At 35.2% G+C, this 17,798-nt stretch overlaps 1 protein-coding gene across 1 annotated transcript in view; it reads left to right on the forward strand.

Annotated features, from left to right (window-relative positions):
• The first annotated feature begins 13 nt into the window (after positions 1–13).
• LOC137630420 (MAM and LDL-receptor class A domain-containing protein 1-like) overlaps positions 14–17,798 on the forward strand; it is a 211,480-nt gene continuing 193,695 nt past the window's right edge. Inside the window, exons 1-6 of the mRNA XM_068361880.1 lie at positions 14–209; positions 1,374–1,419; positions 2,527–2,675; positions 6,609–6,798; positions 8,591–8,822; positions 10,759–10,837. Of these exons, the coding sequence (XP_068217981.1) occupies positions 18–209; positions 1,374–1,419; positions 2,527–2,675; positions 6,609–6,798; positions 8,591–8,822; positions 10,759–10,837 (888 nt within the window). The 5' untranslated portion in view covers positions 14–17. The remainder of the gene's footprint in view (positions 210–1,373; positions 1,420–2,526; positions 2,676–6,608; positions 6,799–8,590; positions 8,823–10,758; positions 10,838–17,798) is intronic.

Raw genomic sequence — 17,798 nt, forward strand, 5'->3', positions numbered from 1 at the left:
CAGTTGATGATGGATTCATGGGAGATGTAGCCATTGATGACATTATAGTGACTTCTGGTGGTTGTGCCATATATCCTACTATGGCTAGTGAAGGTGTTAATTACACTATGCCTGCTTTTCCAACAACTATTGCCCCAACTTCGTCCCCATCCCGCTATGACTGTGAATTTGATAAAGACTTGTGCATTTGGACGAGCTCACTTGGAGGGGTGAGTTTTATTTGTTTTTAGATACATTTAACTTTTTTAGATTTTAATTTTACAGGTATCAGGAGAGGCTAAAACAACTCTATTCAAACAATTAAGGAACTCTACCAACCTAGCATTTACAATATAATTCTCTCTGTTCACAGGACTTGGAATTATATGTTGTCCACTCGTGTATACTCCTTCTACCAGCCTGACCTCTTTCACTATCTTCCTGTTATCAGACAAACACAAGAAGATTCCAATTCATGTATTATTCACTGCTAACCCTTTTACCACATCTACGTTTCTTTAACAAAAAACGAAAGGTCCGGCCACATGAAAAATGTCCAAATTCTTATGTTTTAAATTTTTGCCTTAAAATGCTTCAAATGGATTTTATGGGTATTTATTGGGGTTAGTGCATGTTTACTTTTACCTGTTGTATTTATGAAGATATTGAAGATATTTTAAGTTTTGCCGTATTTTTAATGAAGGGATTTTGACGGAGGAAAAATCTATTTCTGGGCGAGGGACCTGTGTCGCCGAGTGAAATGTTCCTTAAAGCACCATTTCTAAGGTATAAATTCTGCTAAAAATACAAGAGAAAAAGTTGCATGGAATGCCAGGAATAAACCCAGCTCGCTCACTCTAAAAAAGTGTTGGTATAGTAACTAGGGCGTGTTAGAACCACTACCGGAGGTCCCTTACCTAAGATTTAGGATATGCAGCTTGGTTAACCAACAAGATGATAGCTATAAGGAAAAATGATGGAAATTGTTTGGAAGAGGGAAATTGCTTAGCTTATCAATTTGAGCAGTAGCTAATTCATTAGAAACGATACTAGATGTTAATATGAGGCATTTATTAAATTCAGGATGTACAATTTGGTTAATCAAAGAAATGTTAGCTATGGGGGGAAAATGTTAATAATTTATGGGAAATTATGTCTTATGCTGATTCTATAGTAGGCTTATTATGAGAGAAAAATTTGCATAGCATCCTGATCTTTACCTTAACTCTCAAAATTTTAACTTTTTCATAACAAATGATTACTGATAGTACCAGTGAAGTAGCTGGAATGTATACTTTTGCTTATAATATTATTTACTTTGTGTAGTTTACTAATATTTCATTGCTTTTTGTTTTGTAGTAGAGTATATTATTTTATTATTATTTTACTTTCAGGAATTAAACAGTGACATGATCTGGCTTGTTCAGACTTCAGTTGATGGTAAGATATTTTTGTGAGAGAATCTTTGTCATATGATCTTGCAATTTCTCTTATCCCTGTCATATAATCTAACAATTTCTCTTGCATGTTTAGCACTATACCTTGTTCAATTTATTTTATCTATTTTATAATTTATCTTATTTTTATGTTTGTTTTAGTTCACAGAGTTTAAAAAAGATGTTTATTTCTCAGTCACTTTTAGCTAGCCTATATTAACATTATAGATTCAAGAATGCTTATTTAGCAGCTTCTCTTTAGTGAAAAGACTTTTGTTATGTTTCAATTTTTTTCTTTAATGAATCATGCTAAAGTCATTACTTTCTTTGTTGGTCTTCCTTTTTTTCCATTGTTCATCAGTGCAAGGATTCCTCTGTAGCAACCCTCAGTGAGCTATATGTTGTTTGCTTTACATGTTTTACAGTAAAATAAGTTTTTAAGATAAATAGTCTATCACATATACCCAATATGCATTGTCCAAAGTACAAAGTAAACATAAATTAGTGTTGGAAATACTGTTTTAAATTTCAGTATGATCTCTGTTGTTCTTAGTCCCAATCTTCAATTTTTCTATGCCTTCATGTTTTAGATTGTTTAATATCTTGTATATGTTTTTCTTACACTGAGAAATATTATTAGTGTTAATTATGTTGTTTCTGTGTATCAAAAAAACATATCCTTGAATGCCTCTTAGTTATGGCTAACAAATTCCATTTTGTGTAATTTAACTTCCTTTTTCAATTTCTCTTGTCTGAGAAAATTATCTCTATCTGTAAGTCACTAGTAACCACTAGGATAGATTAACGCAGTATTTGGGTAATTAGGATATATAAAGGAATAAAAATTCCAAGGTATTCCGTGTTCCAGTGTTTGATTATTGGTGTTACTACCAGTCCTACTAAATTGTAATGCATGTTAGGATAATACCATTTCTGAGAAATATATACAGTATTCAGTTTAGCTTGTTGATAATGTAGTGTATTTGTAAACAATGCAATGATTAATGAAATGAGTGTCCAACCTGTATTGGTTGCACAAGAAATTAGTGTTCAGATCTTACAACAGTGTTCGATTGTATTGATTAATCTTCCTCAATTCCTTTCCTTGCAGGCTATGCTTACCTTGATCTCAAAGCCGAAGGCCTTCATGTGGGTTCTAGAGGTATTCTGAATTCTACTGAGGTGTCTGCTACCGATGGTGCCTGCTTAGAATTTTTCTATGATATAAAAGAGACTCACGAACTTAATATTATGACACAGGCAAGTTGGATATTTAATGCAAGTTAAAAAGATTAATGAAATAGATTTTAAAGATATACAATATATTGATACACTATGAGGACTGCTTAATGCATATGTAGAAGTTCATCTTTAGCAGCTGGTTTGTCAGTTTGCTCCTATATATAATATCTATTTTCTTCTGATTGAATTAGATATCTGAATGATTTAGAAACACATGTTTATAACAAGGAATGATGAAGCACATCTCAAAAAAAATGAGCATTTTGTTTAAGAATTAGTTATCTGAATGATTTAGAAACATATTTACATAACTGGGGATGATGAAACACTACTAAATATGAACATATTTAGTCATAGTCATTGCTGATGCTATTATGTAACATGCAGTTCAACTTAATATATTCATGTAAAGATTGTATGTGAAGAATATTTAACAAATTGATAAAAGAATATGGTTTCACTTGTGAGGCTTGTGCCTAATTTTCAAAGTACAGTACTGTACTATGGCGATATAGAAATTCTAACATAAAAAGGTGATGTTATTGTCATCAATTAAAGTTATAAGTGAACTTCTAATTAATTAAATTATTTTTCATTGTAAGTGGACACATAATTGATTAGATGATTTGCATTATAAGCGTGCTTCTAAATTATCAGATCATTGTGTTCTTTTATGCTTTTCAGTTTTGAAGATTATTATGACATGATGTAAGACTTATTTTTTATAAATCAACTAAAATTATTGATATTTTATGAGTTACCATTCATTAAGATTTCTGATTGACCATTTGAAATGTAAAGTATTAAAATCAAATCACCAGAGGTTTTATTAGAAGCTTAATTATTTTTTTTAATTATCTGATGTTCATATTGCTTCTCTCTCAACGATGGTTAAATGTCAACATCTATTTTAAAACTAAAAATTTTCCATTTTCTTTCCTTGTAATAACCCCAACCCTCTAGTGAATTTTTAAAATTATATGGCATTGTATAGCAATACTTGCTTGTGGTTAAGCCATATCACCTTTTTCTTTAAAGTGAAAACTAGTGCAATAGCCTCTTGATGTCACTAGTCAATGGGGAGGGCACTCAGACTAAGAATTATTCACATTCGTGATCTTGCTCTGGAGCATCTTCCAAATTACCCGTCAATGATCTCCTTTTGCAGTTTATCTACTCTACTAGTATCAATATTAACACCACTTGGTAAAATTTGAGATGTGCCCCTGGTTGATTCTACACCAAACTGTGATATCCACTGCCATTTGAAACGGGATTCAACCATTTCTCAGCTCCAGTCTAAACTTTTAAAGAATTATGCATTTCCCATTCTATAGGAAACATCCGACATGGCACATAAATTTATAAATAGATTTATAAAAACATTGCTCATGAATTCTTACTTCAGTAGATGGATGGATGTTAGAATCTAGACTTTCAGCCCTTTCTTCTTTCTTGGAATCTGGTGGTCATATAGAGCTGACTGGATAATGGAAGGATTAGGGTTTTGTGATAGAAGAACTTGAAGTGATTTGAAAGAGTGAGGCTTGATGAAAGGCTATTGACTCTATAATGTGCTGTGTATCAACAGGATTCTTACAGACCTATACATCAAAACGGCTAGACACAACTTTAGCTTTTAGCCTAGGATTCAAAGCAGGGCAGGTTGGGCTACGACCGATTATGTTGCCCTCGCTAGCTTCTTTAGATTTCTTAAACATATCAAAATCAGTGAAAAGGTTATGAAGCATAGTACTTTAGCTAACTCCCACAAGCTTGCAAGTTTAGTAATATCCAGAGTTGCATTAGGAACCTCACCCTCCATATAATAAACTATAGTCAAACCATTCTGTCGTGGCCGCTGAGAAGAGCTCATTTCCAAAAGGTATCGTGTTCGAGTGTAAACACTTGGTTCATTTTCCCTTGAAGAAATCACTCTTTAGAGACAAGTCGAAAACCTTTGAAAACAACGCTAAAGCCAGATTAAAAGATTAGGCACCCCATATCCCTCACCCTTTCTTTACAACTCTACTAAAACGTCTAAATAAAATCATCTTTACAATACTTCCTTGGTTATTGTCTTTTGTGCTAGTACACTACAATATATATATATATATATATATATATATATATATATATATATATATATATATATATCTATATATATATATATATATATATATATATATATATATATATATATATATATATATATATATATATAACGGACATCAAAGCATAAACAATGCTTGTAATGACCCTGGAAGGGTTTCTTTATCTCCAAACTCATGGCGGTCGGGTCACATCTGTCAATCAATGGTCATCCAGCTTATAAGATTAGGATTTCTTAAAGGAAGAGTCATTTTAATCTTTGAGGTATCTCTCTCTCTCTCTCTCTCTCTCTCTCTCTCTCTCTCTCTCTCTCTCTCTCTCTCTCTCTCTCTATATATATATATATATATATACTGTATATATATATATATATATATATATATATATATATATACATATATATATATATATATATATATATATATATATATATATATATATAAGTAGATGATTAATGAAGAAATGTTGATTTGAAAGCTCAAGATAGAGAAGTATGTCGAAATCTAACCGAGGCCCTTTACTTCAATAGGCGTAGGAGGAGATGATATATATATATATATATATATATACATATATGTATATATATATATATATATATATATATATATGTATATATATATATATATATATATGTATATTGTAAGAAAGCATTATAACTTAGACGGCATTTACCGTCTAATAAATGGAAATATTGACGTTAAATGGTGATATTATGATCATCAACCCGTAATAACATAACAGGGTAGGGTAAAAATTACTCTCTCCAATATTTTACTGAATTAGGGCTATGAACAGTATATTTTTACGGATAATGTCCGATTAAAATTACGCTTATTTTACAGTGTACCTAATGAAATATATACTGTATGCTCGACAAGAATAACAGGAGAGAGAGAGAGAGAGAGAGAGAGAGAGAGAGAGAGAGAGAGAGAGAGAGAGAGATAGCAGATTTAATCTTGTCTTAATCCAGTGAGATTAGTGAAAAAGGTGAGGATGCACCCTGTGTATACCTTGGGGAATGTCATCTGTCATTAACGGCTAGCATTAGTCTCACTCAGTTGGAGGGCTCGTCTCTAACCTCTGTGTTCATTTTTCCTTAAAGTGGTCGAAATATTTTGACATGGGTACGCTGTACAGGGGAACAGAAACCGTCTCAGCGGCCACGACAGAATGGTTTGACTATAGCCTAGGCTTCTCTGAAGGATTCCCTGATTAAAAAGACAATTTTCCTTTTTTGACTGGAATGTTTTATTTGGTTACCAATTAACTGAACATATACCATCAGAAAAGGAACTATTAATAAATTACATTCCTCATAACAGTTATTCAAATCACACTTTTATCCCCTGGCATGTGACTCAAAGATAATGAGGCTCTTTATATCCCAGCGTTAAATCCCTTTAACAATCTACACACGAATGCATGGCAAATCCAAAAGAAAACATCCCTAGTAATCCATAATAATTAAAAGGTGAATTTCCAGAGAAATCCCTAAATCACAAAAGCATAATCTGGAGTACAAGTAGAATGACTGTTTGTGTATGCATCAGTGAGAGAGCTGAAAGACAAAGGAGATATGGTTTACTCACCCACAAATATTGCCCTGCACTGCCATATAATCTCAATACGCTACTAGAGGGGCAGTGCTATTATAAGGAAAGGTGGAATGGTTTTTAGTTGTAGAATTGACATCAACATTTAAGCTACCTTTGAGAGAAGTAATTTGAACATCAAGGAAGGTTCATAGAAATAAGTACTTTTGCTGTTCTTATGATATTTTTTAGCATTTTTGATTTTACTCTACTTTATTTACATAGAGTTTACTCTTTAACAAAACAGCATGGACAGCAGTTAGACGAAATGTGGCATCGCAGTGGGCCATCTGGTCCTGGGTGGCAGACTGGCAAGATCACAGTATCGTCAGATGATTTGTTTAATATTTTGATAATGGGAACAAGATCTGATACAGAAGAAGGCTATATTGCTGTAGATGGTATAACCTTTGGTGATAAACCTTGCACTGACACAGGTAAAAGTACAGATTTTCTTTTATGTTCAAAAACATGTATAAAAAAACTTATGGATATAATATTTACCATAAAGAACTGTTTTGTATTTTTTAACCATACATCATTTTGCATCTCCTACATTTATCCTTATGACATTTAGAGTTTGAAACTATTCAGAAAAAAACTGTCTTCTGTTTTCCCTTTTAATTCCATTGAATAATGATCAAATATACCTTTAACAGTGACTTCCCAGTCTCATTAATCTAACTCTTTTTTTTCTATTTTGTACAAACAAAAACTCTATTAAATGCTCTTTTCTCCTTCCATTCACAATCTATTATTTTTTTCACTGAATTGTAGCCAGGTGTTACATGTATAGATATAAACAGCATTGTGATTAATTGTGTGGTAAATGGATGTGTTTTACTTTTTTATACATTCATTGAATCAGTCAATGTTTTTATAAGTAATGTACTTCATTCATTCATATGGTTTCTTTATCTTCAATCATTATTTCATTAATTTTTATTTGTTACCATCTAATTTATTACCTATTTTGCTTTTATTTAAATATTTGCATTTCAAATCTTTTATGTCATTGTTTTTTATAAATATTTTCTTATGCATTTGATATTCCAAAGCATAAGAGGAAAGAGTTTGATTGTAATCCATCTGTTTTAGGTGGTATTGAAGATATAAGATTTCTCTCTTCATCTGCATACCTTGTGTGTTGGGAGTTGGACTGACATGGAAGAGGGTTTTGCATTTTTTTCAGTGATTACTCATGTCTATATTAACTTATTAACAGTATTTTTTTTGTTACTGTATGATCAGTAATGCTTACATATATCATAATTGACTTATACATCATGATGATTCACTACAATACAAATAAAAAAGAATAAAACATGAAATCCAGCTTTTCTGAGAAAGAGACGGCTTTCTCTCTCTCTCTCTCTCTCTCTCTCTCTCTCTCTCTCTCTCTCTCTCTCTCTCTCTCTCTCTCTCATATATATTGTCAAGATGTTTTGTGATCTTGTAGTTGGAAATCTTTTGTTGATTTTACAGGTTATGGTAGAATTTTTTATTTTGTATTCTTAGTATTCTTAGCCACAATTTCTTAAGAATAAGATGATGATGTGGGTGGAGGAGGATCACTTGAAATTATCCTTAATTAATTTTCACCCCAGAAGTTAATGTTGGTATATTGCTATATGACATTATTTTACAAATGGTGATAATAACATGTATTTAATTATATAGCTTGAGCCATATATTTTATGTACAGTATATCTTAAAGGATCGAGTGATGAAAAAGGTAAGAGAAAACATAGTAAATGTAAATGCAAAGTACAGGGTAAAGTATGTTATGAGTAAAGTATGAAAAAGTTGGCTAAAAATGGTGAAGAAAAACTCTAGATAGGGAAAACAATATTTCTTTGGTAATTTATGTCCTGTTAGATTCCATATTCTAGCCTTTTATAGGAAAGCCCTTGGAAACTACAGTACCTCCCTAAAAATAAGTCTTTCCTTCTTCAAACCCAGTTATTTTACTGACATTTTGAATGATGTGTTAAGAGACCAAAGTTGCTTTATAAAGTTTTTAACTAGAACAGATTAACTTGTTTATTTAGACAAACTATTAATGTACTCTGATGAATAAAGTATGTTGATGGAAATCAAAGCAGATGAAGGTTTACATTGCACATTTCTTGAATGCACAGTTATAGGAAAGGCTATGCATATGACAACAGGTTACCATAAAGTTTAAGTTTATGCAAGTCAATATATTGATCCAATTTACCATGACAGATAAGGCATGCACGTTTGAAGTCGATGCATGTGGATGGGTGCCTGAAGGTTCACCAAGTCAAGATGATCCCCAGTGGAAATTGGAAAAGGCAGACTATACCAGTGGAGATCATACGCTAGAGACTACAGATGGCCATATCTACCTGGCAAGAAATACTTGGAAGAGCTCCGGGAACAATACAGCTTTGGCAAAATCCCCTGCATATCTAGCTATTGGAACTACTTGTGTTAGGTAAATCGTACTTATTACGTAGAATGTTTTGACTCTATTTATCATAAATTTCCTCAATGTTTCCTTGGGTTAGAGTTCTCTTGCTTGAGGGTACACTCGGGCACACTGTTGTATCTAGTTTCTCTTTCTCTTGTTTGTTATAGTTTTTTAAGTTTATATAGGAAATATTCATTTTAATGTTGTTACTATTCTTAAAATATTTTATTTTTCCTTATTTCATTTCCTCACTGGGCTATTTTCCCTGTTGGAGCCCCTTGGCTTATAGCATCCTGCTTTTCCAACTAGGGTTGTAGCTTAGCATTTGATAATAATAATAATAATATCACATGTGATAGCTATAAATACTTATGAGAAGGGACAGCATTTACTTTAGCAGAAAGATATTATAGATGACCCAGTATACTGTTTATCTAAAAGAAGTCATATTCAGACTAATCCAATGGTGGTATATTCCTTGGAAAAATTTATCTTTCTTCTAACTAAAGACAAGTTTATTACTAAAGTTTAGAGCAATTGGTGTGTCACTCAGTGAACTGCTGAGATGCACACAAATGTGAATAGTCTGTTTAATGATTTTATTGTGTTGTATCAAAGTTAAGTTAATTCATGCATAATAAATAAGAAAAGATGATTCTGTAAAACTTAAAAAAAATCCATTTCAATTCATGAGATATTTGATGATAGATTTTAAAAAGAGTATACTTCAGAGTATTAACATGTAAAATACAATGAAAATTGACAATTTTCTCAAATTACCTCCTATTCTATCTTCCGTTATCTACAGATGTTGGAATGGGAATTTCCTTCTTAAATTTTCCTAAGGAAATCTTAAAATGTTAACCCTTTTACCCCCAAAGGACATACTGGTACGTTTCACAAAACTCATCCCTTTACCCCCATGGACGTACCGGTATGTCCTTGCAAAAAATGCTATAAAGTTTTTTTTTTCATATTTTTGATAATTTTTTGAGAAAATTCAGGCATTTTCCAAGAGAATGAGACCAACCTGACCTCTCTATGACAAAAATTAAGGCTTTTAGAGCAATTTAAAAAAATTATACTGCAAAATGTGCTTGGAAAAAAATAACCCCTTGGGGGTTAAGGGTTGGAAATTTCCAAATAGCCTGGGGGTAAAAGGGTTAAGGTAGTGGTAGGCTATTGGAAATGTCCCTGGCTCACAATCTATTAGTTGGGAGATCAAGCCCACTCAGTCGTGATAGCTTTAGTAGTGACTGCAACATCACATCTTTGTGAACTTAGAATTTAGGATTTAAGGGATCCTTTAGGTCTACCTGCTGAGTCGTCAGCTACCATTGCCTGGCTGTCCCTTAGTTGGAGAGGGTCTTGAATGCTGATCTTATTTGTATATGGTCGATCTATAAATCATTGTCCTGTCCCTTGCTTCTATTGACCATTATGCTGCAAACTAATGTATGTTAGTATGTTCTTGAAAAGTTGCAAAACGTTGCAATCTTTTACCAGATTCCATTAAAAAGGTGCAGCCTTTTCGGAGAAGAACGCAGAGATAAGCGTACTACACACAGACTCTTAAATATGTGTGATAAATTAACCACTTTTCTTTGCTGAGACACATTGTAGGTTTGAGATGCACAACAAAAATTCTACAAAGTTAAATCCTTTAAAAGAATTTTTGAGACAGTATTTTATATTTTTCTTCTAATTCCCCATGTCCAGAAATTAACTTTGACTGGAAATGTATTTGTAAAAGCATAAAAACTTTTTATATTATTGATAGCCAAGTACTGTAATTCTTGTCACACTGTATTCCAGTTTTCTGTTGAAAATCTAAGATTTGCATGCAAAACAGGCTAAACAGGCTATTGTACTCTTTATATGACAATTACCATTTGATGTCTCAACAATTCATCCACAAATGCATTGCTGTAATGTTTTTTAAATTTTCTTTATTTTTCAGTTTTTACTACAAAGCGGGCTATGATACCAGTGCCTTTTTGAAATTATACTACTATGAATTGTATACACCAGTTTCAGAGGTAAGCTATTTTAATTGTATATTTTCAAAAGATATTATTATAATACAATTCTTATATAAATATTTTTGAAAGAAGTCACAATTTTAAGAGTAACTAGACTTACAACAGTCTTAATGTTGAAGTATTTTTAACTTTAAGCAAGATTAAATAATTATGGCTAGAGATAAAATTTTATTATATTAGTACAAAACTAATTCAGTAAGATTTTTTTTCTCTTTTTTAATTCTTTATTTCCTACTATGTACATGATATAATTTTTTTTTAAAAATATGTTTTCCTGCATGAATACAAATCCTCTTCCTTTAATTGGAGTATGATTTCAGCAAAGTGTGAAACTCTGCTGTTAAAATTTATAACGAGGTGTAGGTAGTTACTGACAGGTTCTCATTGGGGGAAAGCCCCCCATACCCCTGCCAGTTCACTGAATAATTCCTTTGACTTCAGCCACTGAGTAGATGAATAATACAGATGTACCATCAGCGCTAATAAACTTGGTTTCTTCATTTTTCTTACAGATTGCTGTATGCTAGGGAAATGGCGAAACCATGTGCGGGCATGCGGTCCTGCCCAGGGGTTTCCAACGTATGTGGAGAACTTTTATAAGCAGAACTTATGTGGATCCCAATTCTTTGTGCTTTTCTAGCTGTTGTCATGACTGCATGCAGCCATTACCCTGTGAGGAGTGTGGCTGGAGTAAAGCAAGAAGTAATTAAAGTCAGATTTTTTCCTGCTAAGAAATCTGCTGGACCTCTTCTTTCTTTTTCTAGTACTGTAATCTGGTTTTTTAACCTTCTCTGTCTCTCTCCTCCAGGAGAGAGACAGAGGGATGATGATGACATCGATTTAACTTTAGTGCAGCTCCAAAGCCAAGCTATATGATCAGCTTTCCCTAGAGAAAGAAGTATTCTGTTTCCTAAGGGGGGAACCCAAAGTATTCTTAGCAGGTGACAACTCAGCTAATGACGCTATAGCCAGCCTTAAGCATTGATGGCATTCCGTTGATGGAAAGACTTTTGCAAGCTCTTTTAACATTGAGGGCTGATTCATCTTCTATTGTCCTGTATCTGTCTGCCACCCCTACATAGGAAGTACTTTATGTGACCCCTCCGTTCAGACCAGAACTCCTTAAGGTGCAGTAGGTCAACGATTTTTACTTTCAGAAGTGCCATCGCCTTTGACCTTAACACTTAGTAAGGAAAGCAAATGCTCATGACCTCCCTCACCTCCAACCCCACTTCTTTCAACCTCATCTTCTTGTCTTTAGGTCTGCTTGTCTTCATAAGATAAAAAGGAGGGAACACCTTCACTCCTCTACTTCCTATGCGGGAGCATGACAAGGATGTCTTTAGTTCCCATATGGAATATCTCTCTCCTGCAGTTAGAAAGTACAGTGAACCCTCGCTACTTCGCGGTTCGACAATCGCGGATTCACCACTTCGCGGGGTTTTCCCATAACCCATATATATATACATATCGCGGATTTTCCGGAAAATTCGAAAATACCGCGAAATCTGAAGACAACCAAATACGATATTTTGTTACCTGTAATTCCATTAATACTGTAATTAGTAATATCTGTTCTTACTGATTGTTCATTGCATTACATATGATATATAATTCAGCACAGAAAGAAATAAAACACGAAAAGAGAATGTGATCACACGATAATTCAGTACTGTATACAGTACGTAGTAAAATTAAATCGAACATGAAACGCAAATCAGATGCAGTCATACCATATTAGAATGGTGTGTACTGTAATGGATGTGCTTCTTTTCCATGAATCTTTTGTATGTATACGTACGTAGTACAGTACTGAATCCAATAATATTCTTTTTTGCAAAAATCACATTTCGAATAAGCGTATGAGAGAGAGAGAGAGAGAGAGAGAGAGAGAGAGAGAGAGAGAGAGAGAGAGAGAGAGAGAGAGGCGTAAAATAGCGTACGTAAAGCTGTATTATTATTATTGTTATTATTATTGTTATTGTTGTTGTTGTTAATAAAATTATTATTGTTATTATCATTATCATTATTATTATTATTATTACTGTACAGTATTATTATCATTATTTATTATTATTACGGTATTGTACTTAATCTACGTACGTTCGGTATGCGCGGGGCATCTTCTATGAGTAGGTAACCAACGCATCATAGTACTGTAAGACGGGTTGTGATTGGTTCAAGCGCTGATAGATGACGAATCAGAACTCAAGTTTTGTTATCTAGCCTGTGATTGGTGTTTTGCCCGCATCTCCTACCCGCAGCATCAAAGTTCTCGCGGGGCTGGATCGTTCACTCTCTGTTACCGCATATCGCTGAGTAGACGTTCTTAATTGTGTGAATCTGTGCTGTGTGCGACTTTTTTAAGTTGAACTTTTTGTTACTGTAAATCCTACTGTAATGGCTCCCAAGCGTTCTGCTTCTCTTAAGGCTGGTAGTGAGCCTAAACGCCACCGAAGGATGATGACGATAGCTGAGAAGGTTACGCTTCTCGACATGTTAAAAGATGGTAGAAGTTACGCGGCCGCCGGCCGCCATTTTGGCATCAACGAATCTACTGTTCGCTATATCAAGAAGGACGAGGCGAACATTAGAAAGACGGCTGCAATCACCTTTAGCAGATCAGCGAAGCAAGTCGTTACAACGCGTAATAAAACGATCGTACGCATGGAAGGTGCTTTAGCTGTGTGGATTGCCGACTGCCGGAAGAAGAACATAGCGTTGGATACGAACACCATCCAAACAAAGGCTTTGAGCTTATATGAGAATTTTGCTGCAAAGGAACCTAAAGACGACGACGGCAACCATGCTGAAGATGATGATGATGCAGATGATCCTCAACCAGGGACATCCACTGATTCCCAGCCTCAGAAACGTTTTTCCGCAAGCAAAGGATGGTTCGCGAAGTTTCAGAAACGCTTCGCCCTGAAAAGCGTTTCCCTGCATGGGGAGTCTGCTTCCGCTGACACTGCCGCTGCTGAAACTTACGTGAACCAGACGTTCAAGAATATTATCGCCGAAGGTGGATACAAGCCGGAACAAGTCTTTAATATGGATGAGACTGGCTTGTTTTGGAAGAGAATGCCGTCGCGAACTTTCCTGTTCAAAGAGGAAGCCAAAGCCTCTGGCTTTAAAGCATTCAAGGATCGCGTTACCCTCGTGATGTGTGGCAATGCTGCTGGATTTTTGTTAAAGCCGGGGCTTATTTATAAGTCGAAAAATCCTCGCGCTTTGAAAAATAAAAAATAAGAATCTCCTTCCCGTGTACTGGATGCATAATCAAAAAGCATGGATTACGAAGATGCTGACCTCCAACTGGTTCCATCAGTGTTTTATCCCGCAAGTCAGCAAATATCTCTTAGAGAAGGGCTTGCCATTCAAGATCCTTCTCCTTATGGATAACGCTGGTGGACACGCAACTGACCTGTCGCATGAGGGCATTCAGGTTGAGTTCCTGCCACCCAACACCACGTCATTAATTCAACCGATGGACCAGGGGGTTATCAGGGCGTTCAAGGCCCTCTACACGAAGAATACCTTGGCGGACCTCGTTGCGTGTGTGGATGCTGCCCAAGATGACGAGGATGAAGATTTTAACTTGAAGGCGTACTGGCGGCAGTACACCATAGCCACGTGCCTGCAGAATATTCAGAAGGCACTTCAAGAGATGAAACCTGCAACCGTGAATGCGAGCTGGAAGAAGTTGTGGCCCGATATTGTTTACGACGACAAGGGATTTACTCCGTCGGAAATCCAACACTCTGCAATACGGAAATCTGTGCAGTTGGCTGCCATAATTGGAGGTGACGGGTTTGGCGACATGACGACTGAAGACGTCGACGAGTTGTTGGACTGCCATTCCCAGCCCCTAACTGACGCAGACCTCGAAGACCTGACGAAATCGGCAAGTGAGGAAGAGAGTGATACCCAGGAAGAGACCCAAGAAAATGTCGAAGAAACGGGCTTAACATTAGAACGGCTTGCCAAGGCCTGCAACCATGCGAAGGAGTTGAAAGAAATGTTGCAAGAGTGGGACGAGGATATGGTTCGCTCGATGCAATTCTGCAACAAGGTTGATGACATAATGACTCCCTACAAAATGCTCTTGGATCGAAAAAAGAAGCAGCGGCAACAACTTCCGATCACAATGTTCTTCCAGCCTCGCAAAAAAGAGCCAGTTCCTCCTGCTAGTACGCCTTCGGAAGAAATTGAAGTTTCCCAGGAAGAAGTTGAAGAGGTGTCCCAGGAAAAGACACCTCCGTCTGAAGAGACGTAAAATACTATCATTGGCTGCACAGTAGAACACATCATCAGCTTCATCATCATCATTTCTACTGTGCAGCAAATTCATCGCCATCACCATTCAAGTTTTTCTTCAACTTCTTTCGTGGTGAGTACAGTAACAATCTTTATTTTTTACTTTAATATTCTTACTGTACATTCTAAAACTGTATTTGTGCCTGTTTTATAGTTTAGTACTGTACGTACTGTATGCATTAAGTTAAAGGGAAGGTTTTAAAAGTCTACATGTTGTAACCTATCATATTTTTTTTGTTTAAAATTTACATTTACGTACGTAAAACAATCTCTCTCTCTCTCTCTCTCTCTCTCTCTCTCTCTCTCTCTCTCTCTCTCTCTCTCTCTCTCTCTCTCTCTCTCTCTCTCTCTCGTAAATTGTTTTCCTGCTTTGCTACGTACAATACTGTATAATTTATATTTGTAAGGTAACATATTTTGTAAATGCTTTTACTGTAAATACTGTATGTACTTTATCATTATTTACAGTGAACCCTCGCTACTTCGCGGTTCGACTATCGCGGATTCACCACTTCGCGGGGTTTTTCCATAACCCATATATATATACATATCGCGGATTTTCCGGAAATTTCGAAAATACCGCAATATCTGAAGACCCCAAATACGATATTTCGTTACCTGTAATTCCATTAATACTGTAATTAGTAATATCTGCTCTTACTGCTTGTTCATTGCATTACATATGACATATAATTAAGCACCGAAAGAAATAAAACACGAAAAGAGAATGTGATCACACGATAATTCAGTACTGTATACAGTACGTAGTAAAATTAAATCGAACATGAAACGCAAATCAGATGCAGTCATACCATATTAGAATGGTGTGTACTGTAATGGATATGCTTCTTTTCCATGAATCTTTTGTATGTATACGTACGTAGTACTGCATCCAATAATATTCTTTGTTGCAAAAATCACATTTCGAATAAGCGTACGAGAGAGAGAGAGAGAGAGAGAGAGAGAGGCGTAAAATAGCGTACGTAAAGCTGTATTATTATTATTGTTATTATTATTATTATTGTTGTTGTTGTTAATAAAATTATTATTGTTATTATTATTATCATTATTATTATTATTATTACTGTACAGTATTATTATCATTATTTATTATTATTACGGTATTGTACTTAATCTACGTACGTTCAGTATGCGCGGGGCATCTTCTATGAGTAGGTAACCAACGCATCATAGTACTGTAAGTCGGGTTGTGATTGGTTCAAGCGCTGATAGATGACGAATCAGAACTCAAGTTTTGTAATCTAGCCTCTGATTGGTGTTTTGACCGCTTCTCCAACCCGCAGCATCTCTTTCCGCGGTCACTTTGTCTCCCGCTGTATCGCTGTGTTGACGTTGTTAATTGTGAACTTTAATCTGTGCTGTGCGTGACTGTTTTAAGTTGAACTTTTTGTTGAACTTTCTGTTAAACCCTACTGTACAATGCCTCCCAAGCCTTCTGCTTCTACTAAGGCTGGTAGTGAGCCTAAACAGCACCGAAAGATGATGACGATTACTGAGAAGGTGACGCTTCTCGATACTATGTTAAAAGACAGTAGAAGTTACGCGGCCGCAGACCTCGAAGACCTGACGAAATCGGGCAGTGAAGACAGTGAAACACAGGAAGAGATCCAAGAAAATGTCGAAGAAACGGTCTTAACATTAGAACGGCTTGCCAAGCTCTGCAAGCTTGCGAATGAGGTGAAAGAAATGTCGCAAGAGTGGGACAAGGATATGGTTCGTTCTGTACAATTCTGCACCAAGATCGATGAACACATGGCTCCCTACAGGATGCTCTTGCGAAAAAAGAAGCAGCGGCAGCAACTTCCGATCACAATGCCCTCAGAAGAAATTGAAGAAGTGTCTCAGGAAGAAGTTGAAGAGGTGTCCCAGGAAAAGACACCTCCGTCTGAAGAGACGTAAAATACTATTATTGGCTGCACAGTAGAAGACATCATCAGCTTCATCATCATCATTTCTACTGTGCAGCAAATTCATCGCCATCATCATTCAAGTTTTTCTTGAACTTCTTTCGTGGTGAGTACAGTAGCAATCTTTATTTTTTACTTAAACATTTTAATATTTGTGCCTGTTTTATAGTTTAGTACTGTATGCATTAAGTTAAAGGGAAGGTTTTAAAAGCCTATCATATTTCTTTTGTTTAAAATTTACATTTACGTACGTAAAACAATCTCTCTCTCTCTCTCTCTCTCTCTCTCTCTCTCTCTCTCTCTCTCTCTCTCTCTCTCTCTCTCTCGTAAATTGTTTTCCTGCTTTGCTACGTACAGTATGTACTGTATGATTTTATATAGATACGGTAAATAATATTTGTAATAACATATTTTGTAAATGCTTTTACTGTAAATATCATTATTTATCACTTTCATCATGCGCGTTAAATGCCTTCTTTGTTCTGAGCGTGGTTGTTTACTGAGCGCACTTTATGACGCCGTCGTTTCAGGCGGCGTCATAAAGAAAAACATTTCATTTGGAAGTCCTAAGGAAAATTAAGTAAAACATTGGTAATAACAAAATCAACATACTGTATACATCAATATAATCGATGCAAAAACTAACCTATACATATATGTGTACAGTACACTAAATGAGTTTGTTTCTTCATTATGATCAGAGATAAACGTAA

The sequence above is a fragment of the Palaemon carinicauda genome, chromosome 38 (genome assembly GCF_036898095.1).
Source record: "Palaemon carinicauda isolate YSFRI2023 chromosome 38, ASM3689809v2, whole genome shotgun sequence".
NCBI lineage: Eukaryota > Metazoa > Arthropoda > Malacostraca > Decapoda > Palaemonidae > Palaemon > Palaemon carinicauda.